Source organism: Pleurodeles waltl, chromosome 12 (genome assembly GCF_031143425.1).
Source record: "Pleurodeles waltl isolate 20211129_DDA chromosome 12, aPleWal1.hap1.20221129, whole genome shotgun sequence".
NCBI classification, from domain to species: domain Eukaryota; kingdom Metazoa; phylum Chordata; class Amphibia; order Caudata; family Salamandridae; genus Pleurodeles; species Pleurodeles waltl.
Window position 1 is genome coordinate 488,698,902 of NC_090451.1, and position 27,340 is coordinate 488,726,241.

The 27,340-nt window shown below is 43.9% G+C and overlaps 1 protein-coding gene across 1 annotated transcript in view; it reads left to right on the forward strand.

The window, feature by feature from the left end:
• CMTM3 (CKLF like MARVEL transmembrane domain containing 3) overlaps positions 1-24,547 on the forward strand; it is a 133,755-nt gene extending 109,208 nt beyond the window's left edge. Inside the window, exon 5 of the mRNA XM_069217181.1 lies at positions 23,447-24,547. Coding sequence (XP_069073282.1) covers positions 23,447-23,469 — 23 coding nt within the window. The 3' untranslated portion in view covers positions 23,470-24,547. The remainder of the gene's footprint in view (positions 1-23,446) is intronic.
• The last annotated feature ends 2,793 nt before the right edge of the window (positions 24,548-27,340 follow it).

Below are 27,340 nucleotides of genomic sequence, written 5' to 3' on the forward strand. Positions count from 1 at the left end.
AAAGTTTCAGTGTAGTCCGTCATCAATGTTTTTTCCTTCTGAATGCTGTAGAATAAGTGCTGAAAACACTGCAACATATTTTTTGCATGCTCAACTCTTTGTCATGGAAAAAAGGCTGCCTGTGTACAAACAGCATGAAGAGAAAATGCAGCCTGATCGGCTGCTATTGATAACTAAAAAAAAAGAGGTCTGTGCTTTTAAGAACCCCAGAAGCACCCTATCCCACAATGAACTGTAGTGGCAGTTTACCTGTGTCAGTTCTTTTTTCCTGGCTTCTAAAGACAGGATCTCTGAACACCTCAAGTGTTTTTTTTACACCTCTGAAATAGTTTCTCTAGTTACTCAGCACTTCTAAAAAAAAACAACAACAAAAAATAGTATACTCAATAATTTGACTTCCTTTTTGTAGAGTAAACTACTTTTTTGCTATTTCTGACATAATGTTTTTAGTCAGAATGCTTTCTCTTTTCACCACATGGCCATCATGTGGAAGAAAGAAGGCAAGCTCTGATGTCTCATCTTTAAACCACACAAGATTAGGTGACATTTGTCAGAAAATGTCAAAAAGGACACTATTGGACAAAGGGGGCATCAGGACATGAAGGCAAAAGAGTTCAGACAGAAAAGAAAAAGAAGGGAATCATGCTCTCATCATTCTGTGGAAAAACATCTAAAATCAGGTATGGTCAGTGGCGGCTCATACTTATAGGAGGTGGGGGTCAGGCAGGAAGCACACTGACATTCATTCACACACTCATGCACATCCATTTACAACACTCATCAACATTCAAACATACACGCATGCACCAAACATTCATTTAAAAACAAACACTTACCTTCAGCTAGGAGGTCCCAGGAGGGTTGGGACTGCTGCCTTCCCTCTCTGGCTGACATTAGGTCAGCCAATGAGGGAAGGCAGCAGTCCCAACTTCATCACAGAGTGGGATGGGGTCAGTGAGACTTCTGACCCCCACCCCACTCTGTGACAAGGTGTCACTGATTGACACTCGCCCTGGGCGCTTCAGGGCTTAAACCTGAAGTGCCCAGGTTGGAGTCAATGGGTGACGCTTCCCCTCATCACCAAGGGGGAGGGCCTCGAGGCACCTTTGCTGAGCCGAGGAGGTCACACCCATAGGAGCTGTGACCTCTTCAGCCCAGCACAGTTCAGCTCAGGTAGCCAGGAGTCTGCGCAAATCTCACATGTCCAGCTCCTGGCTGCCTGAGCAGAACATGAAGAAGTGTCTGTCAGGCTGACCTTTGCTCAGCCTGACAGACACCCTTCATAAGGGGCAAAAGGTGGGGGGGCCTGGACCCTCTTCCCTAAAGGACGGGCTGCGGCTGGGTATGGTCCTCCACAGAGGGAGATCTAAAGACAGAAAATCTTCTTGATATCGGCACTGATGAAATTCTCACTGACTCCACTCACCGCCATCAAGAACATCGACATCAAGAGGTTTGGCCTTATCTTGTTCACCATTCAAGGATAGGTCAACATCAAAAAGCCTTCATCACTGCTGGGTGTCAAAGTCGACAACAAGATTGCCATCACTGCCGTCAACACTAAAGACGTCAATGGCACCACCTTCACACCTGTCGATTTCGGACAGCGTCAAAATGCCACCGATCAACATCAAGATACCACCGTTTAGCATCTGAGTCACATCATTCAACTTCAATGTTAAAGGGGAAGATTCATTTGACATCAACAAGACATCTTTCCTTATCAACAATGCCGGTTCTATCAAAGAAGTCTTGCACAACGTCCATCGTACTGCTGTTGACGTCGAGGATAACTCAAGTCAGCCTATCCTTCTCTTTAGAATATTCCAGGTCTCCTTCTTACACATTCATCTGTCTCTCAGCAGCCAGATGATCTGTTGGTCCAATTGGATACTATGCTTCCTCCAGTAAGGCCCATAATACCAGCGGACAATCCTTCACTGATTCCTTTATGCCTGTTGAATATGTCTCCAGTAGAAAGGTTCTCAAAAGCCACGTCCGTGTCACCTATTAGAAAATGGAATGCTCCATCTCTCGTTATAACTCTGCCACCAAGGATGCCTTCTGACAAAGCATCCAGGACCCTCCTCCCACTCTAGGTCAAGCTCAAGATCGCCTTATTCCACCTCAACCCATTTGTCCTATACACGGACTTCTCTCCCTCAGTCTCCGGCTAGGATTTCCCCAATGGAAGTTATTATAACTTTTCAGGATGCGTTAGTATGGGGGTTCCACCAAGCTAACTATAACTGTGGATATGCCTCAGCCTGAGGAATCTGTGATTTTATAAACTCTGCAGCCAAGATCAAGACCGCTTCTTCCTGGTCTCCTTGACATGGTAGAGTAAATGTTCCTTACTCCAGCCACAGCAAAGTCTTCTACTCCGAGGCTCCTAAAAAAGCATAGGCCTCCACAACAGGATCTGGAGATTCTGAGGGTGGATCCGAAACCATATTCCATAATTGCAACAACAGCGAGGTCGAAGACATACTTCTGCTCCAAAATCTACACCTCCACCAGATAGAGAGAGCAAGTGAATGGATGGCACTGGTAAAAAGGACTGTAGAACAGCTTTCACACATTTAAGGAATGCTAATATTGCTGCCCTGTTAAGTAGATATCACCGGGAGATCTGGGGTGGTATGAAGGCCTTTAGGTCTGATTTATCAAACCACATCAACAGGACTTGATGGAAATGGTAAATGAGGGTTCCTCCATTTTCAAACAGTTGATTAGTGCAGCAGTAGACTCTGTTGAGCTCTCCGCTACATCTTTTTGGCATGGTATTTCCTTGCAGCGAACATCATGGGTGATATCATCTTCACTAAAGCCGGATGCCCAGTGGAAGATAGCTAATTAACCGTTCTCAAGTTCCTCTTTATTTGGCCACCATACCAAGGAAAAGAGGATCAGACTGAAAAATGAAGCGAAGACACTAAAGGTTGTAGGCCTGGAAGAACAAAAGAAAGCCTTTAAACAACAATATAGACCTAGGGACAAGCAGTTGTATTACCATAGGATTCAAAACCCCTAGGTGGCCTTATCAATACTCACAACATCAGCAGCAGTAAACTCAAAGGCCAAATCAAAGTCGCTATCAAAAAAGGAGGTCCACCCCAACTAAGCCTTCACAACCCAAGGGCAAAAACTCATCACATACTAAGCAAAGAGAATCAGACACCCCTTTCACAGTTTCCCACACTTCCTGGAAGAATGGCAAGACAGAACATTGGATAGATGAGTTTTAAATATCATACTATACAGGTATGCACTACGTTTCAAGAACACTCCACCACCAATTCACACATAAGAAAAAAAGATTGGCTCTGTGCGGTAGACCTTCAAGATGCATATTTCCATGTTCCAATAGCTTATCATCAAGGACAATTTCTAAGATTCCTAGTGAGAACAGATCATTATCAATAATTTGTGCTTCCTTTCGGCCTCAAGTCACGCCCCTCCCCCAAACTTTTTTCAAATGCTTTGGCAGTGATAGAAGTGCATTTAAGAAAGAAAGGCAATCTTCTGTACGCATGTCTAAACACCTGGCTAATAAAAGCAGATTCTCTCTGCAAAGCAAAAAAAAACAATTTCACAACTACAACAAGCCTATTATCAAAGCTGCGTTTAAAAATCAATGCTGAATAATTGATCTCCACTTAGTTCTGTGCCTCACGTTTCTAGGTGCAACAATGGATGCACTAAAGAGAAAAGTGTTTCCTTCTGAGGATGGTGTATCATCAATCCAGACAAAATGCACACAGTTAATGCAGCAAGTCAAACAGTCTTCAGGATGCATCCCTTCTAGAATCAATGTCATCCTGCATATTCACAGTCCCAAATGCACAACTCTTCATGAGACCTCTACAGATTTGCCTAGAGGATCAGTGGTCGCAAAGAACTGGTCATTGGGAGGATCGGATCTATCTAACAGAGAGTGCTCATCAATCCCTCACCTGGTGGGCAAAATCTCACAATCTACTAGCAAGAGTACCCTTTTAGAAAAAACTGCCTCTAGAGTCTATCATCACAGAGGTGTCACTGTCAGGATAGGGCACACGAATGGACACCTTACGATTCAAGGGCGTTGATCTTGAAAGCAGATATCTTATGACGTAAATTTGTTGGAGCTAAAAGCTCCCAATGTTTATTCTACTGTCTCTCACTGATCAGATGATTCAAAAGGAAAATACCACTACAATGTACTATATCAACAAACAAGGTGAAACAAAATTATCACTCCAAGCTCAGACAATGTGGCATTGGGCGCTGGCAAGGGGTATCAGTTACAGCCTTCCACATTCTTTGATATCCAAAATGTAGAAGCAGACTTCCTCAGTCAGTTTCATGAAGAAAATCACAAATGGGTTCTCAACAACAAGGTAGTCAACATTATCTTCGAGGAATGGTGTAACCTAATGTTAGATTTATTTGCTACAGCAAAAAAAACGAAAAAAGCCCAAACTTCACATCCAGGGCTCCAGAATCACAGTCTCTGGGCAATGCCCCTTTGATTAACTGGTTGATGCCATTTGTCTATGCCTTTCCACCCATACCAAATCCAGAAATAATGGAATTCCAACATCAGAATGATTCTAATTGCACCAGATTGGTTGAGACAGTGGTGGTACACAGATATCCTCCAGTTGTCAATAGCACGTCACAGGCGCCTTCCACTCAGGGCGCATCTCCTATCCAGGCTTCGAGGTCAAATGTTGCATCCCATGATCCAATCCTTGAATTTGACAGCATGGCTCCTGAAATCACTCAATATGGCTATGTAAATCTTCCTGAAGATTGCATGAACATTCTTAAAGAATCAAAGCAACCATCAACACGATGATGTTATGAACTCAAATTTTTTGTGTGGTGTCGAAACAATGGCCAGACCCTACTAATGTACAAGAGAATGTCATCCTCCATACTTACTTCACTTGGCCAGGTCAGGCGTACAATTCCTGTCCATTAAGATCCACCTAGCAGCCATTACTGCATACAGAAAATCTCCAACACAACCATCTTTCTTCAAGAGTCCTGTGGTCAAGGATGTTTGGAAGGGCTTACAGTTTTTCCTCCAATTAAGAGACCTTCGCCTCCTTGGGACTTAAACTTAGTACTATCCAAGCTGATGGGCCCACTATTTGAACCCATACATAAATTGACTTTACAACATCTGTCATAGAAAACTGGCTTTTGATAGCCATTACCTCTGCATGTAGAGTTAGTGAGTTACAGGCTGTGTCACCTTCAGAGCCATTCACAATTTTCCATCAAAACAGAGTAGTACTGCATACCAAAATTAGTCGTAGAGTTCCATATTTACCAATCTAACACTCCTAACATTTTTTCCTCACCCTACTACAGCAGCAGAGAGAATTCTGCATTCTCTTGAGGTTAAAAGAATGCTGTGTTTTTATTTAGACAAGTCAAAAGGTAAAAGGAAGTTGAACCACCTTTTAATAAACTATGGCTTTTTAAGACTAGGTGTAGCAGCTTTGAAAGGTTTGGTGTGTTCCTTTGCGCTACCAAATTGCTCTTAACTCTGCCAGGCAAACCTCTACAAGAGGGAAGGCAGCAACCACAGCTTGGGTCAGACAGGTTCCTATCTTTGATATCTGTATGGCAGCCACTTAGGGGCTTTACACACTTCAACAATACACTATTGTCTAGACCCAGACACGCAAGCTGAGCTAAGTTTGTTCCAGAATCACTGAGGAATCTGTTTAAACAGTTCATAGTTTTAGCTTGCTGTGTTGGTTCACTATAGTATGACTATTACAGTTAGTGTACATACAAATTTTGCCGCATACACATACCTGGCAGCCACAATGTGTTTTTTTTTCCTTCGGCTTGCTACTCTATTCAACATTTATGACTATCAATAAAGAAGGAAAAGTTACGGACCTGTAGTATTAATTCTGCATTGTAGGTATCTTCATTGAAATCATAAACTACGTTCTTTCCTCCCCGGCTGTCAGAGCTTATGTATTGTGTGTACTTTAGGTTAAAATGAAACAAAACTGACCCTCACAGGCAAATTGCCACTACAGTGCATTGTAGGATAGGGTGCTTCTGAGGTTTTTAAAGGTTCAGGCTTCTTTTTTTAGTTTCTCATAGTGGTAGCCTATCAGGCTGCATTTTCTCTTCATGCTGTTTGTACATAGACAGCCTTTGTTCCTTTTTTAACATTTATTTTTATTAGGTTTTTACAATGAAAAAAGCAGCACATTGAGAGCACCAAACCACTTCAACAATCAATAGTATACCTGTTAAAATAGTGTACCAATAATGTGGTTCACACTTACAACACCATGCATACAACCAAAATTTGACAATAAAGGCATGTCTGTGGCTGAAAGGAGACCAATAGCTACAAAATATATGTAAAGGGTAGGCTGAAGCTCCCAATGCCAGGACTTCTGGCCAGCAGCTTCCATGCCCCTTTCTGCCTATGGGGGGCATTCAAGCTGTCTGGGTCCCAAAACGGAGCCAAAATCACTTTGCCCTTCTTCAGGGATTTGTGGCCTCTTTTTCATAAATATCCATTTCAAGATTAAAAGTAGCCAGCAAACGGCCCAACCATTGCTGAAAAGTAGGAGAGTCCTTATCGAGCCAGCAAGACCCTAAACACAGGTGTACCACCACCATGGCAATAAATACAAACCTTTGAGCTGCATTTGGAACCCTCTCATTGCCTGCTCCCAACAAGACAAGCTGTGGGGTCAGAACAATATTAAAGCCCAGACAAGCATGAAAAAACTGTGTAATTCCCATAGAGGCTCAAGGTTTCGACAACTACTTAGCACAGGTACAACATCAGCCTTTAGATGTTGGCACCAGGGACAGAAGATGCCTACAGTCCTGCCCCATCTAGCTAGTTTCCGAGGGGTGTACACAGGTCAAAAATAGTTTTATAATGCTGTACCTGAAGAATGGCCGATGTTATGACAGTGCGTGCCAACTCTAAAGAAAAGGACCGCTCCCGTACCCATAACTCATCCTGCCATTTTTCAGCATGTTTACCCAGGTCATCTAGGATGAGAGAATGTAAATCTATATAAAGTTGACCAGATGGTCTAACAACTCTAACTTCTGGAAACCACGAGCACCGCCCTCCTCCCCTTCAACTCAAGAAATCCCAGATTTGCAGATACTTGAAAAAAAGTCCCTTCGGGAAATCTCAAGCATATCTTGTAATTATTCAAATGAAACAATTCCTTCAGGTGAGAAGAAATCCCCCAGCCTCTCAATTGCACGAGCGACCCAATCCTAGACAGGGTAGCCCCTATAGATCTCTGGTAGGAGTGAGTTATTCTGTATCAAAATATAATGATAACTCCCCAGTCCCAGTTGTTTTTTTTTTTTTTGTTTTTTTTACAAACTGGAGCCCAAACCTTGTGTGCCCCATAAATAGTCTTAAACCTGACTTTTTTTTTAAGTAGCTGGGCTCGATTTGTCTCAAACTTCCTCTGACAGATTTCTCAAAGAGAACCTCATAAATGGAAGGAATGTTAGTCTGCAGCTCTGGGTCCCCAAAAAGCGGAACCATGTATTTGAGAGCTGCATCCCAGTCATACAGTTTAAAGTCTGATAAGGCCCAACCCCATCTCTCCCTAGGAAGGGTTAAATTCTTAAGTGCCTGCCTGGGCTTAGAGTAGGCCCAGGTAAACTGCATGACCACCCTCTGTTCGTAGCCTGCAGCCAGCTATTCTTAAGTTTGAGATGGATAGCCCGGAAGAATTAGAGTAATTTAGGCAATAATATCATCTTAATGACGTTGCACCACCATAATAGATAAATATAAGTTATTCAATCTGAGCAAATCTTTGTTTGCCTGCTCCAACACTGGGGCTAAATAAGTCTCAACCGGCTGGTCTACCTCTGCTGTTATTGTGTCATCCAAATAAAGTGCCTTTTTTGTCACCCTGCTGTCACTAAACCTTACAGACAGATTACTAACAACCTGTGTCTTACTCCAGTTGAGCAAGTAGCCTGAGAATTGCCCAAAGGCCTGCGCAATTCTCTCTATCTGAACTAACGCCTTATCCTGGCAGGGAGTGACAATCGCCACGTCATCCACATAAGCCAGAACTTTAGTAATCAAGCCATGAAATTGCATAGGAATAATCCTAGAAGACATCTCCAGTGCCCAAATAAAAGAATCAATATATAGTGCAAATAGCACAGGAGAGCAAGGTCACCCCTGCCTTGTACCACTCTGAATTTGAATCGCCAGACTGTCACTCACACAAATTTATACTAGTGCTGGAATTTTGATATAGTGCCTGCAGAGCCCTAATACAACCTGATCCAAAGCCATATCACCCCATAACTTGCTATAAATAGGGCCAGGAAACTCTTATCAAATGCCTTTTCTGCACCTAGCAGAAAAGGCATGTGAAAGAGGCCATTGGGGGTCACATGCACTGATGCAAGATGAAAAAGTGCAATAACACTGCGACATGGTCCGTGGTGCCCTTCCTGGGAATAAATCCATGCCGCCATGGAGACACTACCTTAGCTGTAACTGAATTTAGCCTGGTAGCTAATATTTTAGATTATATTTTTACATCGCAATTGATGTGTTACCAGCTGGTATGACCCTGGATTGTCTAAGAGTTTGCTTTTCTTTGGAAAGACGATAATGTTAGCAGAAGCCCAAGAATCTGGAGCTGGATACCCTTTCTGAATCTGGGAGACTCAAAACAGCAAGTCCATCTTTACATAAGAGAGGAAGGTTTGTAAAATCCCCACGGGATTCTGTAGCCTCCTACCAATTTCCCTGCTGGAGGATCACTAATAGAAGCCAGTAACTCCTCCAATGAATGGGGCGTGTGGCAATAACCTGTAAAGATGTGTCTAGTGAAGGCTGGAATGTGATGATGTAGTCGGTGAGGTCAGATGGAATAGGGAGACTCAGGAGAAGGCTTGATGAAGGGAAGACTGGAAGGTGGAGCTGTGCTGAAGATGTTGTGATACTACCCACTCCCAATAAAAGTGGATACCAAAAGGAGGTGTGAAAGAGTGATCTTTACATTGGTGACGAGGGACTTCCGTGCAGGAGACGGATTATAATGGAACATCTTCACTCCTGGCATAAACCAACAGCTCCTTATGAACTTTATTGATTCATTTCTTTTACTTTTGGAACCCACATTAAGGTAACAGATTAATATTGAGGAAAAACCGTAGAGAACAAATCCTTATTAAAATCGTTTTTTTAAACCCTAAAATAAATGTTTTTATAGACTTTAAAAACCAACGTTAACCCGAGCACGTGCACTTCAAATTGAATCTTTAAAGAATCCATGCTGTTTCCTCGAGCCATGTGGTGCTGCTTCCTCGATCCGTCAGATGTTTTCCATTAACGCGCCCTTGAAAAATAACCGAGCGCACAGTTATATTAATTGCGCTCGCCGCACAGCTAAACAGATAATACAAGCGCACATCGCTACTAATCGTGCCCGGCAGCACCAGCATTCAAGTCAGTGCTCGGCAGTACTGTCGCGCTCGGCTGCACAATTGTTAATCAAATGAGCGCACTGTGCTATTAATCGCGCTCAGCGGCATCCATACGAAATCAGCAGTTAATTTAACCTGTTATTTAAAGAATATAGATGTTTGAATAAGCGGTCTTACCTTTCTGGTTCCCGGCATCTAATTTCGTTTCCTGCAACGAAATGAAAGAAGGACTAGAACAATAACAAAATAATATTGGAAACATAATAGAAGGACTTTCACTGTAAGAATGGTTTAACTGATGAACTAATGATGTATTTAATGACAAACAGCTGCAAATAAGAACATAATTTAGAACTTAACAAGAAGAATATTAATAATAAATAATAATATAAATAAAAAGAATAAGAAAACATCATGTTTGTTGTACTGTAACAACAAACATAATGGGAGACCAAAGCATGTCTTCACCACCACCTTTCTTAGCAACACCTGGTGAACCACCCATTCCATGGAAACAATGGAAAAAAATATTTGTGGCTTACATTTTGGCAATTCGGGGTGATTGTTATGGCCCACTCAGGAGGCAACCAATTCTTCTACACCATCTAGGTATTGAAGGGAGAAGAATATATGAGGATCTACCTGAAGTGTCCTTAGGAATGGGGGATGGGCAACCTACAAATGTATTTGATATGTCTATGCAAATGCTGGACATACAGTTTACGCCTAAAACTAATCTTGTTCTGGAACGTCAAAAAATGGTTTAAAGAGTGCAAAGAGTAGATGAAGGCATAGCGTCCTATGTAGCAACCCTAAGAGGACTTGCGTTGTCTTGCCGTTTTGAATAATTGTCTGATTCTTTGATAAGGGATCAGATTGTGAGGTACATGTATGATAAAAAAATAAGAGAGAAATTATTAATGAAAGACCCAGGTTTGGAGTAGGCGATACAGATAGCTAAGAGGATGGAACGCACTGCTATCTGGCTGAAAGAGATGGATGAACATAATAAAGAAGGGAAACAAAGTATTGTTGGTGAAATTAGGAATAAAAATGACTTACAAATTAATACAGAAAGGAATAAAACTAAGAAAAATTGCAAAGGAATGAAAGGAGAAAATGGAGAAAAGCTGAAAAAATGTGGGTGGAGAGAGATAAAATGTTATTGGTGTGATGCTCCAGGAGTGCCAAAGTTTGTAAATTCAAGTCTAACGGTGGTGGTGGCAGGACAATTCAGGAAATTTAGGATGTGTGCAAAAGTGATAAAGAAATAATTTGAACTGTTGATGAAGATCTTAATGACTGCAGCGTTGGAAGTGGAAATTCACATATGGGACTGTCAAATGAACAAGTCAAAATGGAGAGCACTGACTTGTTGGAGAAACCTCATGCTCAAATATTATTGAACAAAGTGCCAATCAAATTGCTAGTGGATTCTGGGAGCTTGTTCACACATATTTTAAAGAAAGTGAATGAAGCTGAATGGACAAATTCAAGGAATGAAAACTTGATGGAACCGGATATAAAGGCTGTAGTGTATGCTGGAAAGAGGATCGAGATGATTGGAATGCAAAGGATGACGATCTTCTTTAAGGGTAGAGCTGTTAAAGGAAAGGTATATATCACAGACTATGGAACAAATTTATTGGGTTGGCCCCATCAAAGAAACTTGGGCATAATTCTGTATCCTAATGCTAAAGAGCCGATAATGCTTACGAAAAAAAAAAAAAAAAGAGTTGAAGAAGTGACTGTAAAGCTTCAGCATCATCTGATTGCAAATAATCCAGAAGTTTTTTCATCAAAATTGGGTCTCTTGAAGGTTTTTCTCACAAAATAGTGCTAAAGAAAAATGAAGCCTGTAGTTCATAAAGTACGGAATGTTCCGAATTTGATGAGAGAACCTCTGAAACAGGAGTTAGATAGATTGTTACGAGATGACATTATTGAACCTATTGAGTCTTTGGAATGGCTTGCTCCAGTCGTAAAGGCACCAAAGGATGGTGGAAAGATTTGTCTGTGCATTGATCTTTTAGATCTAAACAGAAATATATGGGTTGACAGGCAACCTTTGCCAAACATTTCAGAAATGTTATCTGTAGAAGGAAAAGGGAGTGTATTTAGTGTCCTGGACATGTCATCTGCCTATAATCAAGTAAATCTGCACGAGGATTCCAGAGTCCTAACATCCTTTGTAACGCCTTAAGGGGCATTCCTTTACAAGAGGATGCCTTTTGGTCTGGCCTTTGCTTCTGCTTTATTCCAGAGGATAATGGGAGATATGTTTGGGGATATGGCTAAGTTACTGTGGTTTCAGGATGATATATTAATTGTAGGGAGCAGTGAATCTGAACATGATATTTTGTTTGAAGAAGTGATGTGTAGATTAGAAAAAAAGGCTTAACTATTAAGGAAGTAAAATGTAGGATTCGAAAACCTGAAGTGACATACTTAGGAAACACTATAAGTAGATGTGGTATTAGACCTAAGAAAAGTATAGTGGCTGCGATTGAACATGCACCTGAACCTGGTTGCAAGGATGAGTTAAGGTCATTCTTAGGACTTGCAGAATACTGTGCAAAGTTTATAAAAAACTTTACGGAAATGGTCGAACCTTTGAGGAAGCTTATGAAGAAGGGTGTGGTGTATGATTGGAATGATAAACGTAAGCTTGCTTTTGAAGAAATAGAGAGGTGTATCTTAGAAGCTCCTACTTTAGGAGTGTTTGAAGTGACTGCAAAAACTTACATAACCACTGATGCCAGTAATGTAGGCATTGGAGCAATATTGATGCAGGTTAAAGAAGGAGAAGAATATGTAGTTGGATTTGTTTTGAGAAGACTGTGGGGAACGGAGGTTTTGTAGCCCGTGATAGAAAGGGAGGCCTTAGCTTGTTGCTGGGGAATAAATCATTTTAGATTTTACTTTTGGGGAATACCTTTCAGACTAAGGATGGATTATAAGCCGTTAACGTATATTTTCAAAGGTGGACGTGGATTGGAAGGTAACGTTATACCACGCGTTTCAAGGTGGTTGTTGTCTGTGATGGATTACAACTTTGATTATAGAGTTGGTGAAAGGAAACAGAAATGTGGTAGATTATCTTTCAAGAATGCCAATAAAAGTGGATGAGGTTGTGGAAGGAGGAATTGAAAGTATCGTAGAAATGGTTTTGGGAGAGCTGGCTGTAAGTGTACATGAGTGGGAGAGTGTGAAAGCTGATGATCCAGTTATGAGGAAAGTGGAGGATAAAGTGGTCAGTGGGTGGAGGAATGAAGATGAACAGAGTAGTGATGTGGCTACTTATTTCAAAGTCAGAGATCAGTCAAGCATACAGAATGGAAGAGTGTTGAAAAGAGATCAAATTGTTCCTCCAGAAGGTGTGCGAAAACACATCATTGATATTACTCATCAAGGACATTTAGGTCAAGGAATGATGAACAGAAAGGTAAGACAGTCATTTTGGTGGCCAGGGATGGATAAGCAAGTGGAGGAAACAGTGAAGAATTGTGTTGCATGTGCCAATAGTGATAAAACTAAAGTACTAAGGCAAACTCCATAAGCGCCTATGAAGTTTCCGAGCGGATCTTGGGGAAAGCTGGCTGTACATTTTATTGATCCGGTTTCCAGGCTGGGCGTGAGGAGTAGGTACATAATGTTGTTGGTAGATTATCACACTAAATGGTTTGTTGTCAAAATAGTTGATCAGGTAAATACCTCAAAAGTTATAGAATTCTTTGAAGAAACTTTCATGGAGGAAGGGATTCCCAAAACAATTGTATTGGATAATGGCGTACAATTTGTGTCATTAGAGATGACTGATTATTTACAGAAGATGGGAATTGTCCATGAAAGAGTTGCTCTGTTCTGTCCACAGGCCAATAGTTTGGTGGAAAGGGTAAATCGTATAGAGATGGAGAATATTCAGTTCTCATTGGCCAATCATCTTCCTTGGAGAAGGGAGTTGAACAAAATGATGTGGACATACCGTACAACTCTACATTCAATACCAGGAGTGTCACCATTTGTATCTTTAAAAGGGAGAGAGCCAGGTGTAGAAGAGTGTCCAATGTGGGTAAAAACAAAAGGAACAGTGATAGTGGATAGAGAAATGGTAAGAGGAAAAGTTGAAAAAATGCAAAGGAAGAACATCCAACATTATAACAAAAGAATGGGTGTGAAACGTTGTCACATACAAAGGGGTGATTGGGTGGTGACAAGGAAAGGCGGAATTGTCTTAAAAGGGGCTAGCAGATTTTCTGCTCCTCAGTTAGTGAAAGAAGTTAAACAAAACGTTGTAGTCTTGGACAACAGCTCATCATGGAGTATGGGAAGTGTGTGTAAAATTAATCGTTGAATTAAAAAATTGTGTTTCATTTTTTTGTGAGACATTTAGGATTTATTGTTAGTTACTGTTGATGTATAATGTTTCTTTTTAGGATCTAGGAGAACATTTTTATTATGCTTATTATGTTATTTATGTATTGTAAGGGGGGAGATGTTTGGAGATAACCTGTAAAGATGTGTCTAGTGAAGGCTGGAATGTGATGATGTAGGCGGTGAGGTCATATGGAACAGGGAGACTCAGGAGAAGGCATGAAGAGAAGACTGAAAGGTGGCGCTGTGCTGAAGATGTCATGATACTACCCACTTCCAATAAAAGTGCCAGCGGGGGCTGCCCTGCGCATCAGTAGAATGTTTTTTGTTTGCCCCTCTTGTTTTCTTGCCTCAATGGCTTCTATGCTTGATGGTGCAAAGTTCTTCCCCCTCATTCAAAGCGCTCATTGAGCTCATCCGAGACAGCTGAAGCTCATGGAGACACGGAAAACAAATTGTTACCCACATCACTTGTGGTCAGCACTGGACGACTTCAAGTAGTCAGTAAGGAAAACAATTTGTCCACATGCTCCTGAGAACTGCTCGCTATGTCCTGCCCTGGGGCCAAAACAGACTCTAAACCAGATGCACCCTGTGTGGATTTTGGGCTTGCTAGGATCTGTGTGTGGTAGGCTCCCCTACAGTCTGACCTGCTGTTCACTGGGAAACTACTGCTGCGCAAACACTAAAATTTTCAAGTGCCAACCCAGCCATCCCCAGAGGCTCTAAACAATCTGCCCGCATTGGGTTAGGGTCCACCGCACTACTTTCATTGCATTTATTGGAACCAAATACCTGTGCAGCCCCCATGCTAGACTTTAAGGTATCCACGGCAAAAACTCCCGTCTGCATCCCTGTCTCTCTTTCTGGAGCAAGTCCTGGTATACCCTGGCTCATGTTACTATCTTCAAAGTTCATTGACCTACTACTATCGCCATTCTTACATCCATGTCTGGAGTGGCATCCCTCCCTCTTCCATGCCATTATTTCTCTCACCTCGATCTCCAGCAGTCATGCCCCACTTTCTTTCTCTGAAGACTCAACTCCGGCGTCCTAGACCCGAGGCTGCTGCGATCTATGACTGTACATGATGCACCAGGGAGCTGCCGCCTGTCACTCTTCCCTTGGAGCGACTTTAGGGAGGAGGGAACAACACAACACCATTGCTGTGTGGAAATGGCCGCTTTATTGAAACAGGTGCACTTACAAACGTAAATCCTTGGCCTTTGCCTTACAAAACTAAAACCTCACTAGACATCGAAAACACCTAACCAAATTATCCTCCCCCTCCCTGTAACCTTATCCTGCCTTCCCTCTCTCCACTCATGTTTTACCTATTTCCCTGTCAGACCCGCTTCTTCTCCTGAACCCTAATATCAAGATTCCTTCACAACCTGCTGCTGTCCCCCGCCACCTAAAATTGTCCAGCCAGCTTCACCATCCGCACGCGTTTCAGGACCTGCAAACTCTCTCCGCCTCCGGTAGCACCTGCTCCAAGTGACAACCAACTATATACACAAACCCCTTGCGTGCACCGGTTCTGACGTAAACGCACCATCCCACAAATCCAAATATAACAACGAATCCACTCCAGACTAACTCACAGGGAGGTTGTGAGGGGAATACAAAAAAAACCCAGAACAAGGACCGGCCACTGTGTCACCTGTTGACAAAATGGTGGCTGTCCAAACAAAATGTCCCCATATATACCCCCGCCCGCCGCCTAAAAAGACAGCCCAATATAGCCAACTATGTTGTGGGCCATACCACCCTTCCCAAAGACCCCGGGGGGGGGGGGGAACCTCATCCTTCGGCAAATCCCCCAGGACCTCATGGGGGAGGAGGGAACGACACCACAACACCTTTGCTGTGTAGAAAAGTCTGTTTTATTGGGACAGGTGCACTTAGAAACATAAATCCTTGACCTTTCCCTTACAAAACTAAAACCTCACTAGACATCGAAAACAACTAACCAAATTATCCACCTCCCTCCCCTACCCCATCCCTGTAACCTTATCCTGCCTTCCCTCTCTCCACTCATGTTTTACCTATTTCCCTATCAGACACACTTCTCCTCCTGAACGCTAATGTCAAGCTTTCTTCCTGTCCGTCGCGACCTGCTGCTGTTTCCCCCCCAAACTACCTAAAATTGTCCTGCCAGCTTCACCATCTGCACGTGTTTCAGTACCTGCAAACTCTCTCCACCTCTGCCACCAGAAAAAGCCAACCCTTGACTTTTTCTGCCCCCCCATCTAAGTCTCTCGCAGCATCTCCAGTCAACGTGTCCTTTAACTGCAAAAGATAAAGCTCCATTCCCATAAAGGATAAATGGACCCAATCATCTCTGAAAAATTCAACATCTTAAAAACAGAAGTCCTTGTGTTCCATATAGGTCATGCCCTTGTCCAAACAGAAACTTTAAATTTCCTTGTTAAGCTTGCGCCTGGCCCTCTCAATGGCCCCTGGCTTTTTTGCCCCTCGCCACACCCGCCGCGGAACATATCCTGTAAAGATCACATGGCAGCCACTCCACTGAGACAAAATGACCTGCAAATCCTTCTTCATATCCTTCATAAGATCCAGCCCTGTTTTCACCACCAAGTCGTTCTCACCCAAATGTAAACACAAAATGTCCAGACAGTAACTCCCCCCTCTCCCAACTCCAGCAGACCCTTGCAAACGTGGTAATAGCTCCTCCCACTTTATACCCCCTTTACTAATCCAGCGCACTTGATACCGCTCTACATCAAACCCCAAGTTCTCTCCTATGACCGTCCGTCATGCATGGCGCTGCGCCCATTTTATAAACGAATGTCCGACGACCCAGATCCCAATGTAAGCCACCTCTGGGCATACCACCACACCTGCAAAAAGAAACAGAAAAATTAGCAAGAATTACCCCTTTAAACGTCCCTCCCTCTAACATACCTCTTGAAACAATCTGACTTCCACCTCCCCAAAGACATGAGCACTTCCTTGCTCCAACCCTTCGTTCCCGCTTCTGGAGCTACCCCATTCCTAAAGGAGTGGGTTCCAATATGGCGCGGGTCCTGACCAAACGCCGACAGCCCCTTTTGCATCACTGCCAATAACTGGGCCGATGTGACCCTGCTACCATCACTATGAAGAAATACCGCTCCCGACCGATCACTAGCTTCCTTCCTCCACCTACGCACAAGAATGAAAGGGCAGATAGAAGAAACTGGATACCGCCAGTCCCCAGTACCCTTCTGATTGGTTTGAGCTGCTGATCCGCAACGCCATGTCCTTACCTCCCCAATGTACCGCCTTCCAACAAATACATGTCTTCCACACCGAACCCAGCTACTCAGATACCCTGAAGGCACCAAAAAACAACCATGACATCAGGGTCTGAAAAAGGAGTGCTTCTCTCCCATCAAAGCAGACGTCTTCCATGCTACCAGACAAGTCCTTCAACAACTGGAACAACACCGGGTGCCTCAGTCGTCCTCGATTGCCCCCTTCCTTTGCCCAACCCTCCAAATTCTGCTGCCCTTGCTCACCCGCCGACGGCTGGTATCCCCAAAGAAGCTTTCCCATGAAACCCAGCCCCACTAGCTTACCTGCTATAGTGACCCTGGACTGACCTCTGTCTATCAATGCCATAATAAACTGAACCTCATCCTCCACTGTGTTGTCGGGTCTTACTCGCTTACAAGCTCCAGAGCTTAGAAAACTCCTCCCACGCCTTTGCGTATGCCCATCGCATAGATGGCGCCAGTGAATTAATTACCAATCGAAGCATCCTCAAGTGTCTATGTTCCTTAGGGCTTCTGGCATTGCCGTCCTGCACAAGTCCATGCCCGTGACTAACCCATGGAATCTGTCCCACTGTGAACGAGACAAAGCATCCACAATGTCATTGTTCACTTCTGGCACATGACGTGCCCGAAACAAAATGTAATTCTTCAAACACTGTAGCACAAAAGCCCGAAGCAACTGAAGTACCTGGACCTCCCTTGCTAACTGCCTGTTTACCAGATGTGCAACTACCATATTGACCACTCTAAACAATATCCATTTGTGCTGCAATGCGCTCCCCCACAGGCACACTGCTCCCACCAACGGGAAAAGCTCCAAAAAGGCTATGCTGCGCCCACCATTCTTCCACCACCTGCCCTGCCAATAAAAAAAACAGTTGACCCGGCCACATCAGAAAATATCTGAACATTCCATTCCCACTCCTGCCAGGCCTTCAGCAGTATTCCATTGAATGAATCGAGAAATGTGTTCCACAAACGCAGGTCCTCCCGCACACCGGCCTTGAGGCGCCCATGATGATGGGGCAATGACTTCCCTGCTAAAGCCAAAGCTAAACGCTGGCAAAACATCATCCCCGCCCGAACCACCCTGCATGCAAAGTTAAGGTGACCCAGCAATACCTGTACCTCACTCACTGTTACCTTACTCAGCATCTCATGAATCTTCTGCATCATGCCCACCTGCTTATCGTTCGGCATGCACGCCGTCTGTCACCGTGTCCAATTCAATACCCAAAAACGACAGTGCCGTACATAGCCCAACTGTCTTTTCGGGGGACAAGGGCACACCAAGGTCCCCCATGACTTCCTGAAATTGCCGTAAAAAAGAAGTCATCAAGATAATGCATCACGTGGACATGTCCCAACCATTCCTTGAGGATCCATTGCAGGCACGTGCTAAAACAAAAAAGGCACAAGAGCAACCCATGGGGAGCGCCTTGTCCACAAACCAGCACCCTTGAAATTGAATTCCCAGCAACTAAAAATCACCAGGGTGAACTGGGAGCAGATTAAAGGCTGACTTGATATCTGTCTTTGCCATCAGCGCTCTGGGCCCTAAAGCTTCCACCATATCAATGGCCACATCGACCAACACATAGGACACCTTTGTGACGTCCGCCGGGATAAAATCATTAACTCAAGTGCCCTCCAGCCACGACAGATGGTGAATCAACCGATACTGCCCTTTCTCCCGCTTGGGGACCACACCGATAGGGGACACCATAAGGTTCTGCATCGGCCAATCTAGAAAAGGGCCAGCCATGCGACCTTCCAACACCTTCTCCAAATTTTGGCGCACTAGCGCTTCTTTACTTCTCACCGAACAAAGATTCTCAGCCCACTGCTGCACCCGAGGACCCATGTATCCCAACCGGAACCCCTGCGTAAATCCCCGTATCAGCATGTCTGCATCCAAAGGTCTGTCATAAGCCTGCAACCAAAATGCTAGTCTGTCCACCTTAACAGGAGTATGCGCCCTTTCCCGCAGGGCCCTGTCTAAATCTCTGACCGTTTCGTCCACTTGATCCTGACTGCTGTCCGCCCCATGGGGCCTGTCCCTGTGCCCCAACTGAGCCTGCGGGGCCTTGCTGTCCGGAACAGTGTATGAGGGGGTGCCGCCCTGAACACTTGGAGCACTCGTGTCGAAACTTACAGTACTCCAGAGTACAGATCCCTTTGTTATAGTCCCAACACGCTCCCGATCGGCCGTTTCCTGCTGTGCCTGAACTTGTCTGATTCGCACCCCCGACCCCCACCCCTTGTGTAGGGCGCTCCCGAAAGGGCGGTAAGTAATGGCAGCCCACTGGCCGTAAATATAGTCTTACCAAATTTTGCCGGGCCCATGGTGTGTTGCCACAGGTCCGCATCTATTTCCCCCCCCCCACTTAACCTCTGGATCCGCTGCCATTCTCACCCTAAACTCCTCGTGGTACTGCCGCCAAGCATGCCCGCCGTAGTTGATCTGTGCCTTTTGAATTATATCCATATTCTTGAAAAGCGCTACCACTAGCTCCGGAAAATGCTTGCAATAGACACTTGCGAAGATCAAAAAGGCCGCCGTCCAATTCTCAATATTAACAGGCACTTCAGGCCATTTATCCAGCTCGAACTCCTCCTCCTTGGAGCCCTCTTTTGCACATATCTCTCTGTGCAGCAGTTTTAAAACCTCAACATACTCCCCTTTCCAAATTTTCTCTTTGGTCGACTGCATCAGACGCGCACCCAAAAGCTTAGCAGTGCCCATGTAAGACAATTTCACCCGTTTGGAAAGCGGCTGCTCTGCCTTGTCCCCCTGTTTAGTGTCACCGTCTTGTTGAGAACCACTGTCACCTGACCCGACCCCCACGGCTGTCACCTGAGACTCACTGTCCCCCCCTTTCTGAGTCCAATGGATGTCGCCCCACTCTGTCGCAACACCTGCATCCAGCATGTACACACCTTTTACCATCTGCGCTACCCCCGTCCCTGATTCCTCTTTCGCCTCTATGGCCACTGACACCATATGTCCATGCTGACTCGAGTCCTTACCTGGAGACAACAACGGTGGACGCTCCTGTGCCTTCCACCTCCCCAGCTGGGTTCCTTCCAACACCACTCACACCGACCGTGGCTGTACCTGCCGTGCCTTCTGAAATGACTCGGCAACAAAGTTAGCAGTGGCCCCCCCCACCCCTCCTCTTCGTCCCCTTCCTCAAACAGCTCTCCTTCCTCGATACTTCGCTCATCTAAATCTAACTCCTACTCCCACTCCTCGTCTCCAAATGCGTCCAGCCCCTGCGACCCTACTGCTGAAAACACCTGCTGCCGCAACTCACCACACATGGCAGCTTCCGTAGACGGCGCACATGGCCCCCTCTGTATACCTGATGGGCCCGGACGCTGCTCCGTAGGAACAGCGACGCCGGCGGGTGCAAAACCCATACCTCCACTCCGTCCCCTGGGAGCATCCGCAGCGCCTTGCCTTCGCGCTCGGACTTCTGCTGATGATATCCGGCCAGCCGCCCTGGTCTCCGCCGTCTCTTCTTCCCAGAGTCTCCGAGCCGCACTCTGCTCGCCTGGCTCACCGCCTCCGAGGACCTCCTCTTCCTGCCAACGAAGGTCCGATGTGCCGGGTTGAGAACCACCCATCGCAAAACGCATACCAGACGACCCAAACTCCTCCCCTACCCCCCCAAGATACCCCCGACGTACCCGGCTCCCCAGAAAACCTCCCAACCAAATTACCTCCCCTCCCTGCCGCCTGGGCACCATACACACACACCGGAAACTTACATCTAAGGGGGGGAAATCAACGGCCTCCTGCAACCCCCACCCTTCCACCTCACTCCCACCTTCACTGTCACTAGTACTCCACTTTAACATGGTGGGCCCCTTCTTAGAAACGGGCACCCTGGAACCCCATGCCAAGTCGTGCATCAAAATCTCCTCTCCTCCACCCCCTGCCTTACTCATCTGATTGTGCTGCTCTCCCCTTTTCTTATACCCAAGTCATTCCCTACCGGGGGTGCTACGGCCCCCATCTCCCCTGCTTCGTTATGATCCCTGTCCCCCTGCCGTTCCACACCCAACGCAGCCTCGTCGGCACTCCGGACCCCCATGGGGTCTGCTGAGCAAGACCTGTACTCCCCAGATACACATAGCCCCTCCCCTGTTCCCTCCCATTCCTTTTGGGAATTGATGCAAAGGCGGCACCCAGGCCCTCCTCCTGGCAGTGCCCACAGTCGTGTCTGCCCTGCGTCGGGGAGACGCGCTGCGATTCCCCGACGTCCTCTTAAGCCTACGAAGGCCTCTCGACGTGCCTTCCTCCACCCACCATGCGACCAGCCTCCTCCTCTGAACACAATTTTCAGCCAATCGACGCGGATCCGGGTAAGCCAACAAAATTTTGTGTATATGTTCTTTTTTTTCCTTTTTTTTTTGTTTTTTTAACTGCTGCGTTGCTGAATACAAGCGGTGCATAAACAAGCAAAACTCGCCAAATTCACAAATACAAAAAGCCCCCAGCAAAAGGGCCGGCCACCATGTCACCTGTTGACAAAAAAACAAAATATCCCCATATATACCCCCACCCGCCGCCCAAAAAGACAGCCCATTATAGCCCAACTACGTCGTGGGCCATACCACCCTCCCCAAAGACCCCGGGGGGAAAAATCTAATCCTTTGGCAAATCCACCCCCGAGACTTCATTGCAGCCTCAGGTGGCATATTGCATGAAGGGTGCAGCTTAATCCCACTGCTGCCGAACACGCCGACTGCTTATAATGCTGTCCACTGGCTGGGGAAGACTGCCAAATCCACTTGAACGCTCAGGATGACTCAACTCGGAGCCTCGCCAAGGCCAGTAAGAACGCTGCCGTGAAGTGGGTCTATTACAGGAAAGTACTGGCATCACGGCCCCCTGCGCTCCTAATATCACCAAGCCCCAACTTACACGCTCCCTTTGCGGAACCGGAGAGCAGTCCATTACTCCATTATACCGAAATGCCGCTAACGACCAGGAGCTGGGTCAGGCAGCTGTACCCGTGGTAACTAGCCGATCGCTGTCTTGCCTACACTATTTTCAGCAGCCTTTTTTCCATGACAAAGGGATCCGCATGCAAAGACTGTGTTGCAGTTTTTTAAGCACTTCTACAGCATTCAGAAAAATCAGAAGGAAAATACTTTGCTGACAGACTACACTGAGGCTTTATGGAGAAAAAAAAAAACATCGGTGATGAACATTCTTCAATTTCATTACCCTAAAGTACAAATATATACTAAATAAGGTGTACTGGGGTCCACGCAGACTGCAAGGAATTATTCAACGTTTATGACTTCCATGAAGACACCTATGATGCAGAACTAGTACTATAGGTATGTAACTTTTCTTTATTTTTTGATTTTGAACCAAATGTTGGGCAAATTGTTGTCATTAACCGTGTGCATTATATTGATTTGCCACTGCTGCTGGGTATAAGCAAATTAAATTTTTGTAATTAATGGCCAGGCAAGTCTGCAGGGTTTACATTCACTACTAAGAGAAAACAAGTGGCTATTCATGCACACTTTGTAAGTATACAATGATATAGTTTTAAACACCTTAATAAAATAATTACTGCAACAACAAAAAAAAGCAAGAACATAAACATGATAAAATCTCTTCTAAGAGGATGGATTTGGGAAGTGCTATAAGACATGGATCAAAATAGGGACAAGTTAACTGTGTTAAGTTATTATTATTGTTTTTTTCCAAAGTGCGATGACATGATTATAAATTTATGAATGCAAGATACACGTTTTATGAAAAAAAAATCAATTAAATGATTTTGGGACAGATATCCAATAAATTCCTGCTTTTAGCAACATTTACAATACAATTGGCATAATTATTTTAGTACTAATTCCATAACATCCGAGTCGCAAGTCTTCTGCTTAAACATAATTGTAAGGTTATGTCAACACCAATGAGCCCAAATACTTCTCATTTGAGCTACATATCGTTTATCGAATGGTGGAAATTGAACTCACCCAAAACGTGACTTGCAAACTCTTTTTAAGTAAAGGCATTATGTGAGATACCCAGTCCAAGGCAGATTCCTTTCCTAAACTTGGAGGTGCTACAGTTGATATATCACATTAGTAATAATAAACTATACATATGCTGCACCCATTTTGACTTTTTAACTCAGCTGTAAATCCCAAAAAAACATTTTCAATGGCAAAGATTTTGCCAGGAACGATCAAGCGCAACAGGAAAAAAAGTGACTATCTCTTGCTGAGGATTTAGGAATTATAGTGCTGATGTAATTTATCAATACCCTAAGTAACTAGGCGCTCTTTTCTTACAGGGGAGGACTCGGACTCAGACTGAGGACAAGCTCAAAGTGCCAATATTACTGCACTCGGTTATGGACTTCCATCTTCTTGAACTGCCACCTACAAACTTTTGTGTTTTTCTCCCTTTTTTTTTTTTTTTTTTTTTTTTTTTAAAGGAAAGTACCTCTCTTCACATAATTATGTGCAAGAATACACGTACCCTGAGCTAACAAACAAATAAGGTGGCTCAAAGTTTTTGTTTTGTCCATAGCAGTCGCTAAAAGGCATATGAAGAAATATCTAGAGAATGCTCAGATAAAAAGACAGGTCCTTAAAGAGTCTTTTCATTGTACTGTTTTGTTTGATTAGTTTACACCGTAATGTTCAATGTAATAAGTATTTGTAACCAAAGATCTAACACTGCTAACAGTCCGTTTTCTTGTAATCTTTAAATAGTGTATTTATCTTGTACACTTTATGGTAGTGCTGTGCACAGCCTTAAGTGGATCTGAATTAGTCAGGAGGAGCTGCCATTATGATGTGCATGAGTGACATATAGCGCCCAGAGAAGGGGGACACCAGTTGAGGTCTTGTAGTCTCACACTTGGCTGCAGGGTTAGCTTTTTCTGACAGAAGCAACCGTCCAACAGGGGATGTCTGGCTTGGAAAAAGAGCATGTAGACCACCATGTAAACAGACAGCTGCCTTGTGTTAATTGGCACCAACAACATGAGCGATCACTACATGAGAAGTTAATATCACCGGGCAGGTGTGCCAGATGGCTGAACAAAATATAAACAAATTATAAACAAGATGTGGTTAGGCAGCATACGGTACATCGTGCAATACATCGACCAGTGAATTGTGCAATAGTTCACATCTATCACAAATATACTGGGAGTGCATGGGTAAATATTAAGAAAACATATATAGCGTGGAAAAAAGTTGGGTCAAGACAGAAACTGCTTGTTAATACTGGAGATGCAAAGGAGTCACCGGTGTAAATGTATACTTGGGAGTCTGAGATAGTGACCTACGCTCATTGCACATTTTTCGTAAACCAGAAAAGGAGCATGCCACATTTTCCGACAATTTGGGGGAGATCAATAAACAGAAGTACATGTTTTTAAAGAGATGGGTCTCAAAAGTCTTCTTTTTCATGAACTATTACATAAGACTAAACTGGTGCTTGACTTATAAATATATTTTGACAAGACACGCTTATTATCTTTTTACTTAAGGTGCATACTGTGTTTCTGTTTTGGACATCATTACTTCAGGGATAGAAGTGATTACTTAATTCCAAACGACAGTCTTTATCCAAAAGCTCATATATGCTATGGGCCTTTAACATTCTACAGCATTTGATCTTTCGTAGATTGACATGCTTGAAATAAACCATGTTGTCAAAGTGGGAGTTCCTCATTAACTAGCAGGACAAGTCACTGCCTGCATCACTCTGCCAAGAGGTGCCTCTTTATTAGCACATTCACCTCATTGTAAAAGGCCCAGCCTTCAACCAATGAGGTAAGAGAGCTCCTTGCCGCACCCCTCCCAGAGGTATTCACACCTCATATTTCTACTGCATGTCGTTTGGAAAGGAGTTCCAGAACTTTGCTCCCCTTATCAGTTCAGATAAATCTATAAATTACCTCAGAAAACATCTTTGTAACCCTTTTTCAAAACCCACTATCTTTGCTTAAGGATAAAGAATTGGAAAAGATTAACATTATGTAGAAATCTAAGCGAAGCCTATTCAAGGCTTGTGACTCCTGTGGAAAAATACGAGTTTTTACAGATGATCCAAAAGATGCATCTATTGCTTGTACCCAGTCTACAAGCATAAGGACTGCAAAATATGCAGAACATTTTCAGCAAAACCTCTCCATAACAGAAAGGAGATTTCTGGGATAGTTGCAAGAGACCAAAGCTGCTGAACAGAATTCAGCTCCCATAGGGCTTAGGAGTGAAAAGCCATATAAATTAAGCCAGAAACTCCTTAGCCTTAGACGACAAAACAGTGTCTAGAGAGCAGCCTTCTGATGAGGCACATGAAAAATGCTACAAGGCGGCACTAAAAAAAGCTGAGAAAGCAACTCCTAGAAGGCAACACCAAAAGAGGCATTCTCCCGTTTCCATGCCTCTGCCTCCTCTTAGCTCCCAGATAACTGAGACAATACTGGTTTACTGACCTTCTATGTTTTGCACAAATACCACTCATTATGGCAGGCATGAAGCCAAATTTAATATTGAGATTCCAGGGATTAATATTCCAGCACAACCTAAGGTGCTGAAGGATATAAATGAACCTATCATGTTAGAACCTTTCTTTCAATATCCCTCTAAACCTCCAGAGAGAGTGTTACATTCACTTGTTAGAAGGTGTCGCAAATTCTGCCTAAACAGAACAAAAGATTTCAGAAAATCAACCCAACTTTTATTTTCTTTCTCCAACCCAAGTAAGGAGTAGCCAGTCTCAAATCAAGGGATTTCTAGATAGGTTGGAGCAGCAATGGCTTCCTTGAGAGTGGGAAGACCTTTGGTCGACCCTGTTAAAACCCATTCCACAAGAAGTATGGCGATTTTGTCAGCACTCATACAGGTGTGCCACTTGTAGATGATTGCGAGGCTGCAACACAGAGAAAAGAAACACCTTCACATAGCAGAAATGCTTTGAGGCAGTAGCAGAGAAAGACAATGGTGGCACAAATGGTTCTATGACATCTTTTGAAGTAAGGTGAGCGGTGGTTTTAAATATTTTAAATTTTTGTGCAGGCACCTCTGTCATAATATTTTTTTAAATAGTGGTGTTTCAAAAGTTCCAGAGAAATATAATTACCTATGCTTGATTTACATTCTTAACCATACCATTCCAAGTCTAATTCGCCACATTCTTACTTTATGAGGAGGACTCTCACAGAGTAAAGACTGTGGCAAAGAAGACAGACAATATGGTGAATTAATGAAAATGCCATGAACAAATCCAGTCACAGTACCTTAGCATACCCATTTTAGCAAGCTCAGTCCACAGGCTTATCAGTGTAGCTGGGGTAATCATTGGTTGACAACATTACAGGACCTGTAGCCAATCAGATGAGCTATAGGTGCCTAACAGGTATATTCCAGTCAGCTTTTGCTGGGTCAGATTTCCCGTTAATCCAGTTGTATGTCCTTAACAGAATGCTGCATCAATCACAGAATAGCAACTAATTCCTCCTTTCAAAGAAATAGGAACACCTCCCTCAAATAACATATTTCCAAAACAAAAAAGGTAATGAAGAGACTTCTGAGGCACTTAAAATATCTACCACAAAAGCAACGTAGAATTCTCAGACTCATTGGCAGCAGGAATTTATGTAAATGGTTTTCCTTCCAAAACAATGAATCATCTCTTCATAAAACATGGCTATGATGCATTTGTATCCCCCCTCTTCCCTAAATAGAACAAATACATGAACATCACACACCCCCCAAAAGAATGTAATTGACTAACGCTGCCAGCATGCATCCTTTTCGAACTGTGATGAGTAACCTACAAAGTCTTCCACACAAGGATAAAGTCCATGTGTCACACAAATCACTCAACGCATATAAGCTGGCCTTCGATGTCTCCATCCTCGGATAGTGGAATTATCATCAGCTTTACCTCAGCCTTTCTCCTTCTCTGTGACACTGCAGGAAAAATCTGAAATTATATATTTTTTTCTCTTTCTGCCAACCATGCTTTGAGCCACAACAAACAAGTACATGAGAAATTCCATTCATTCACCCAGTATCAGTGATACTTAACCACCTTGCTCAGAGAGAGTAACTTCTTGCTTTTGTTGAATGCTTAACCCCATTGTGAATTTCGTATTAGTCCTGATTCTCACATTGTACTATTTTGCTTATATGAATCATACCTAAGCAATTAATTCAATATTCTT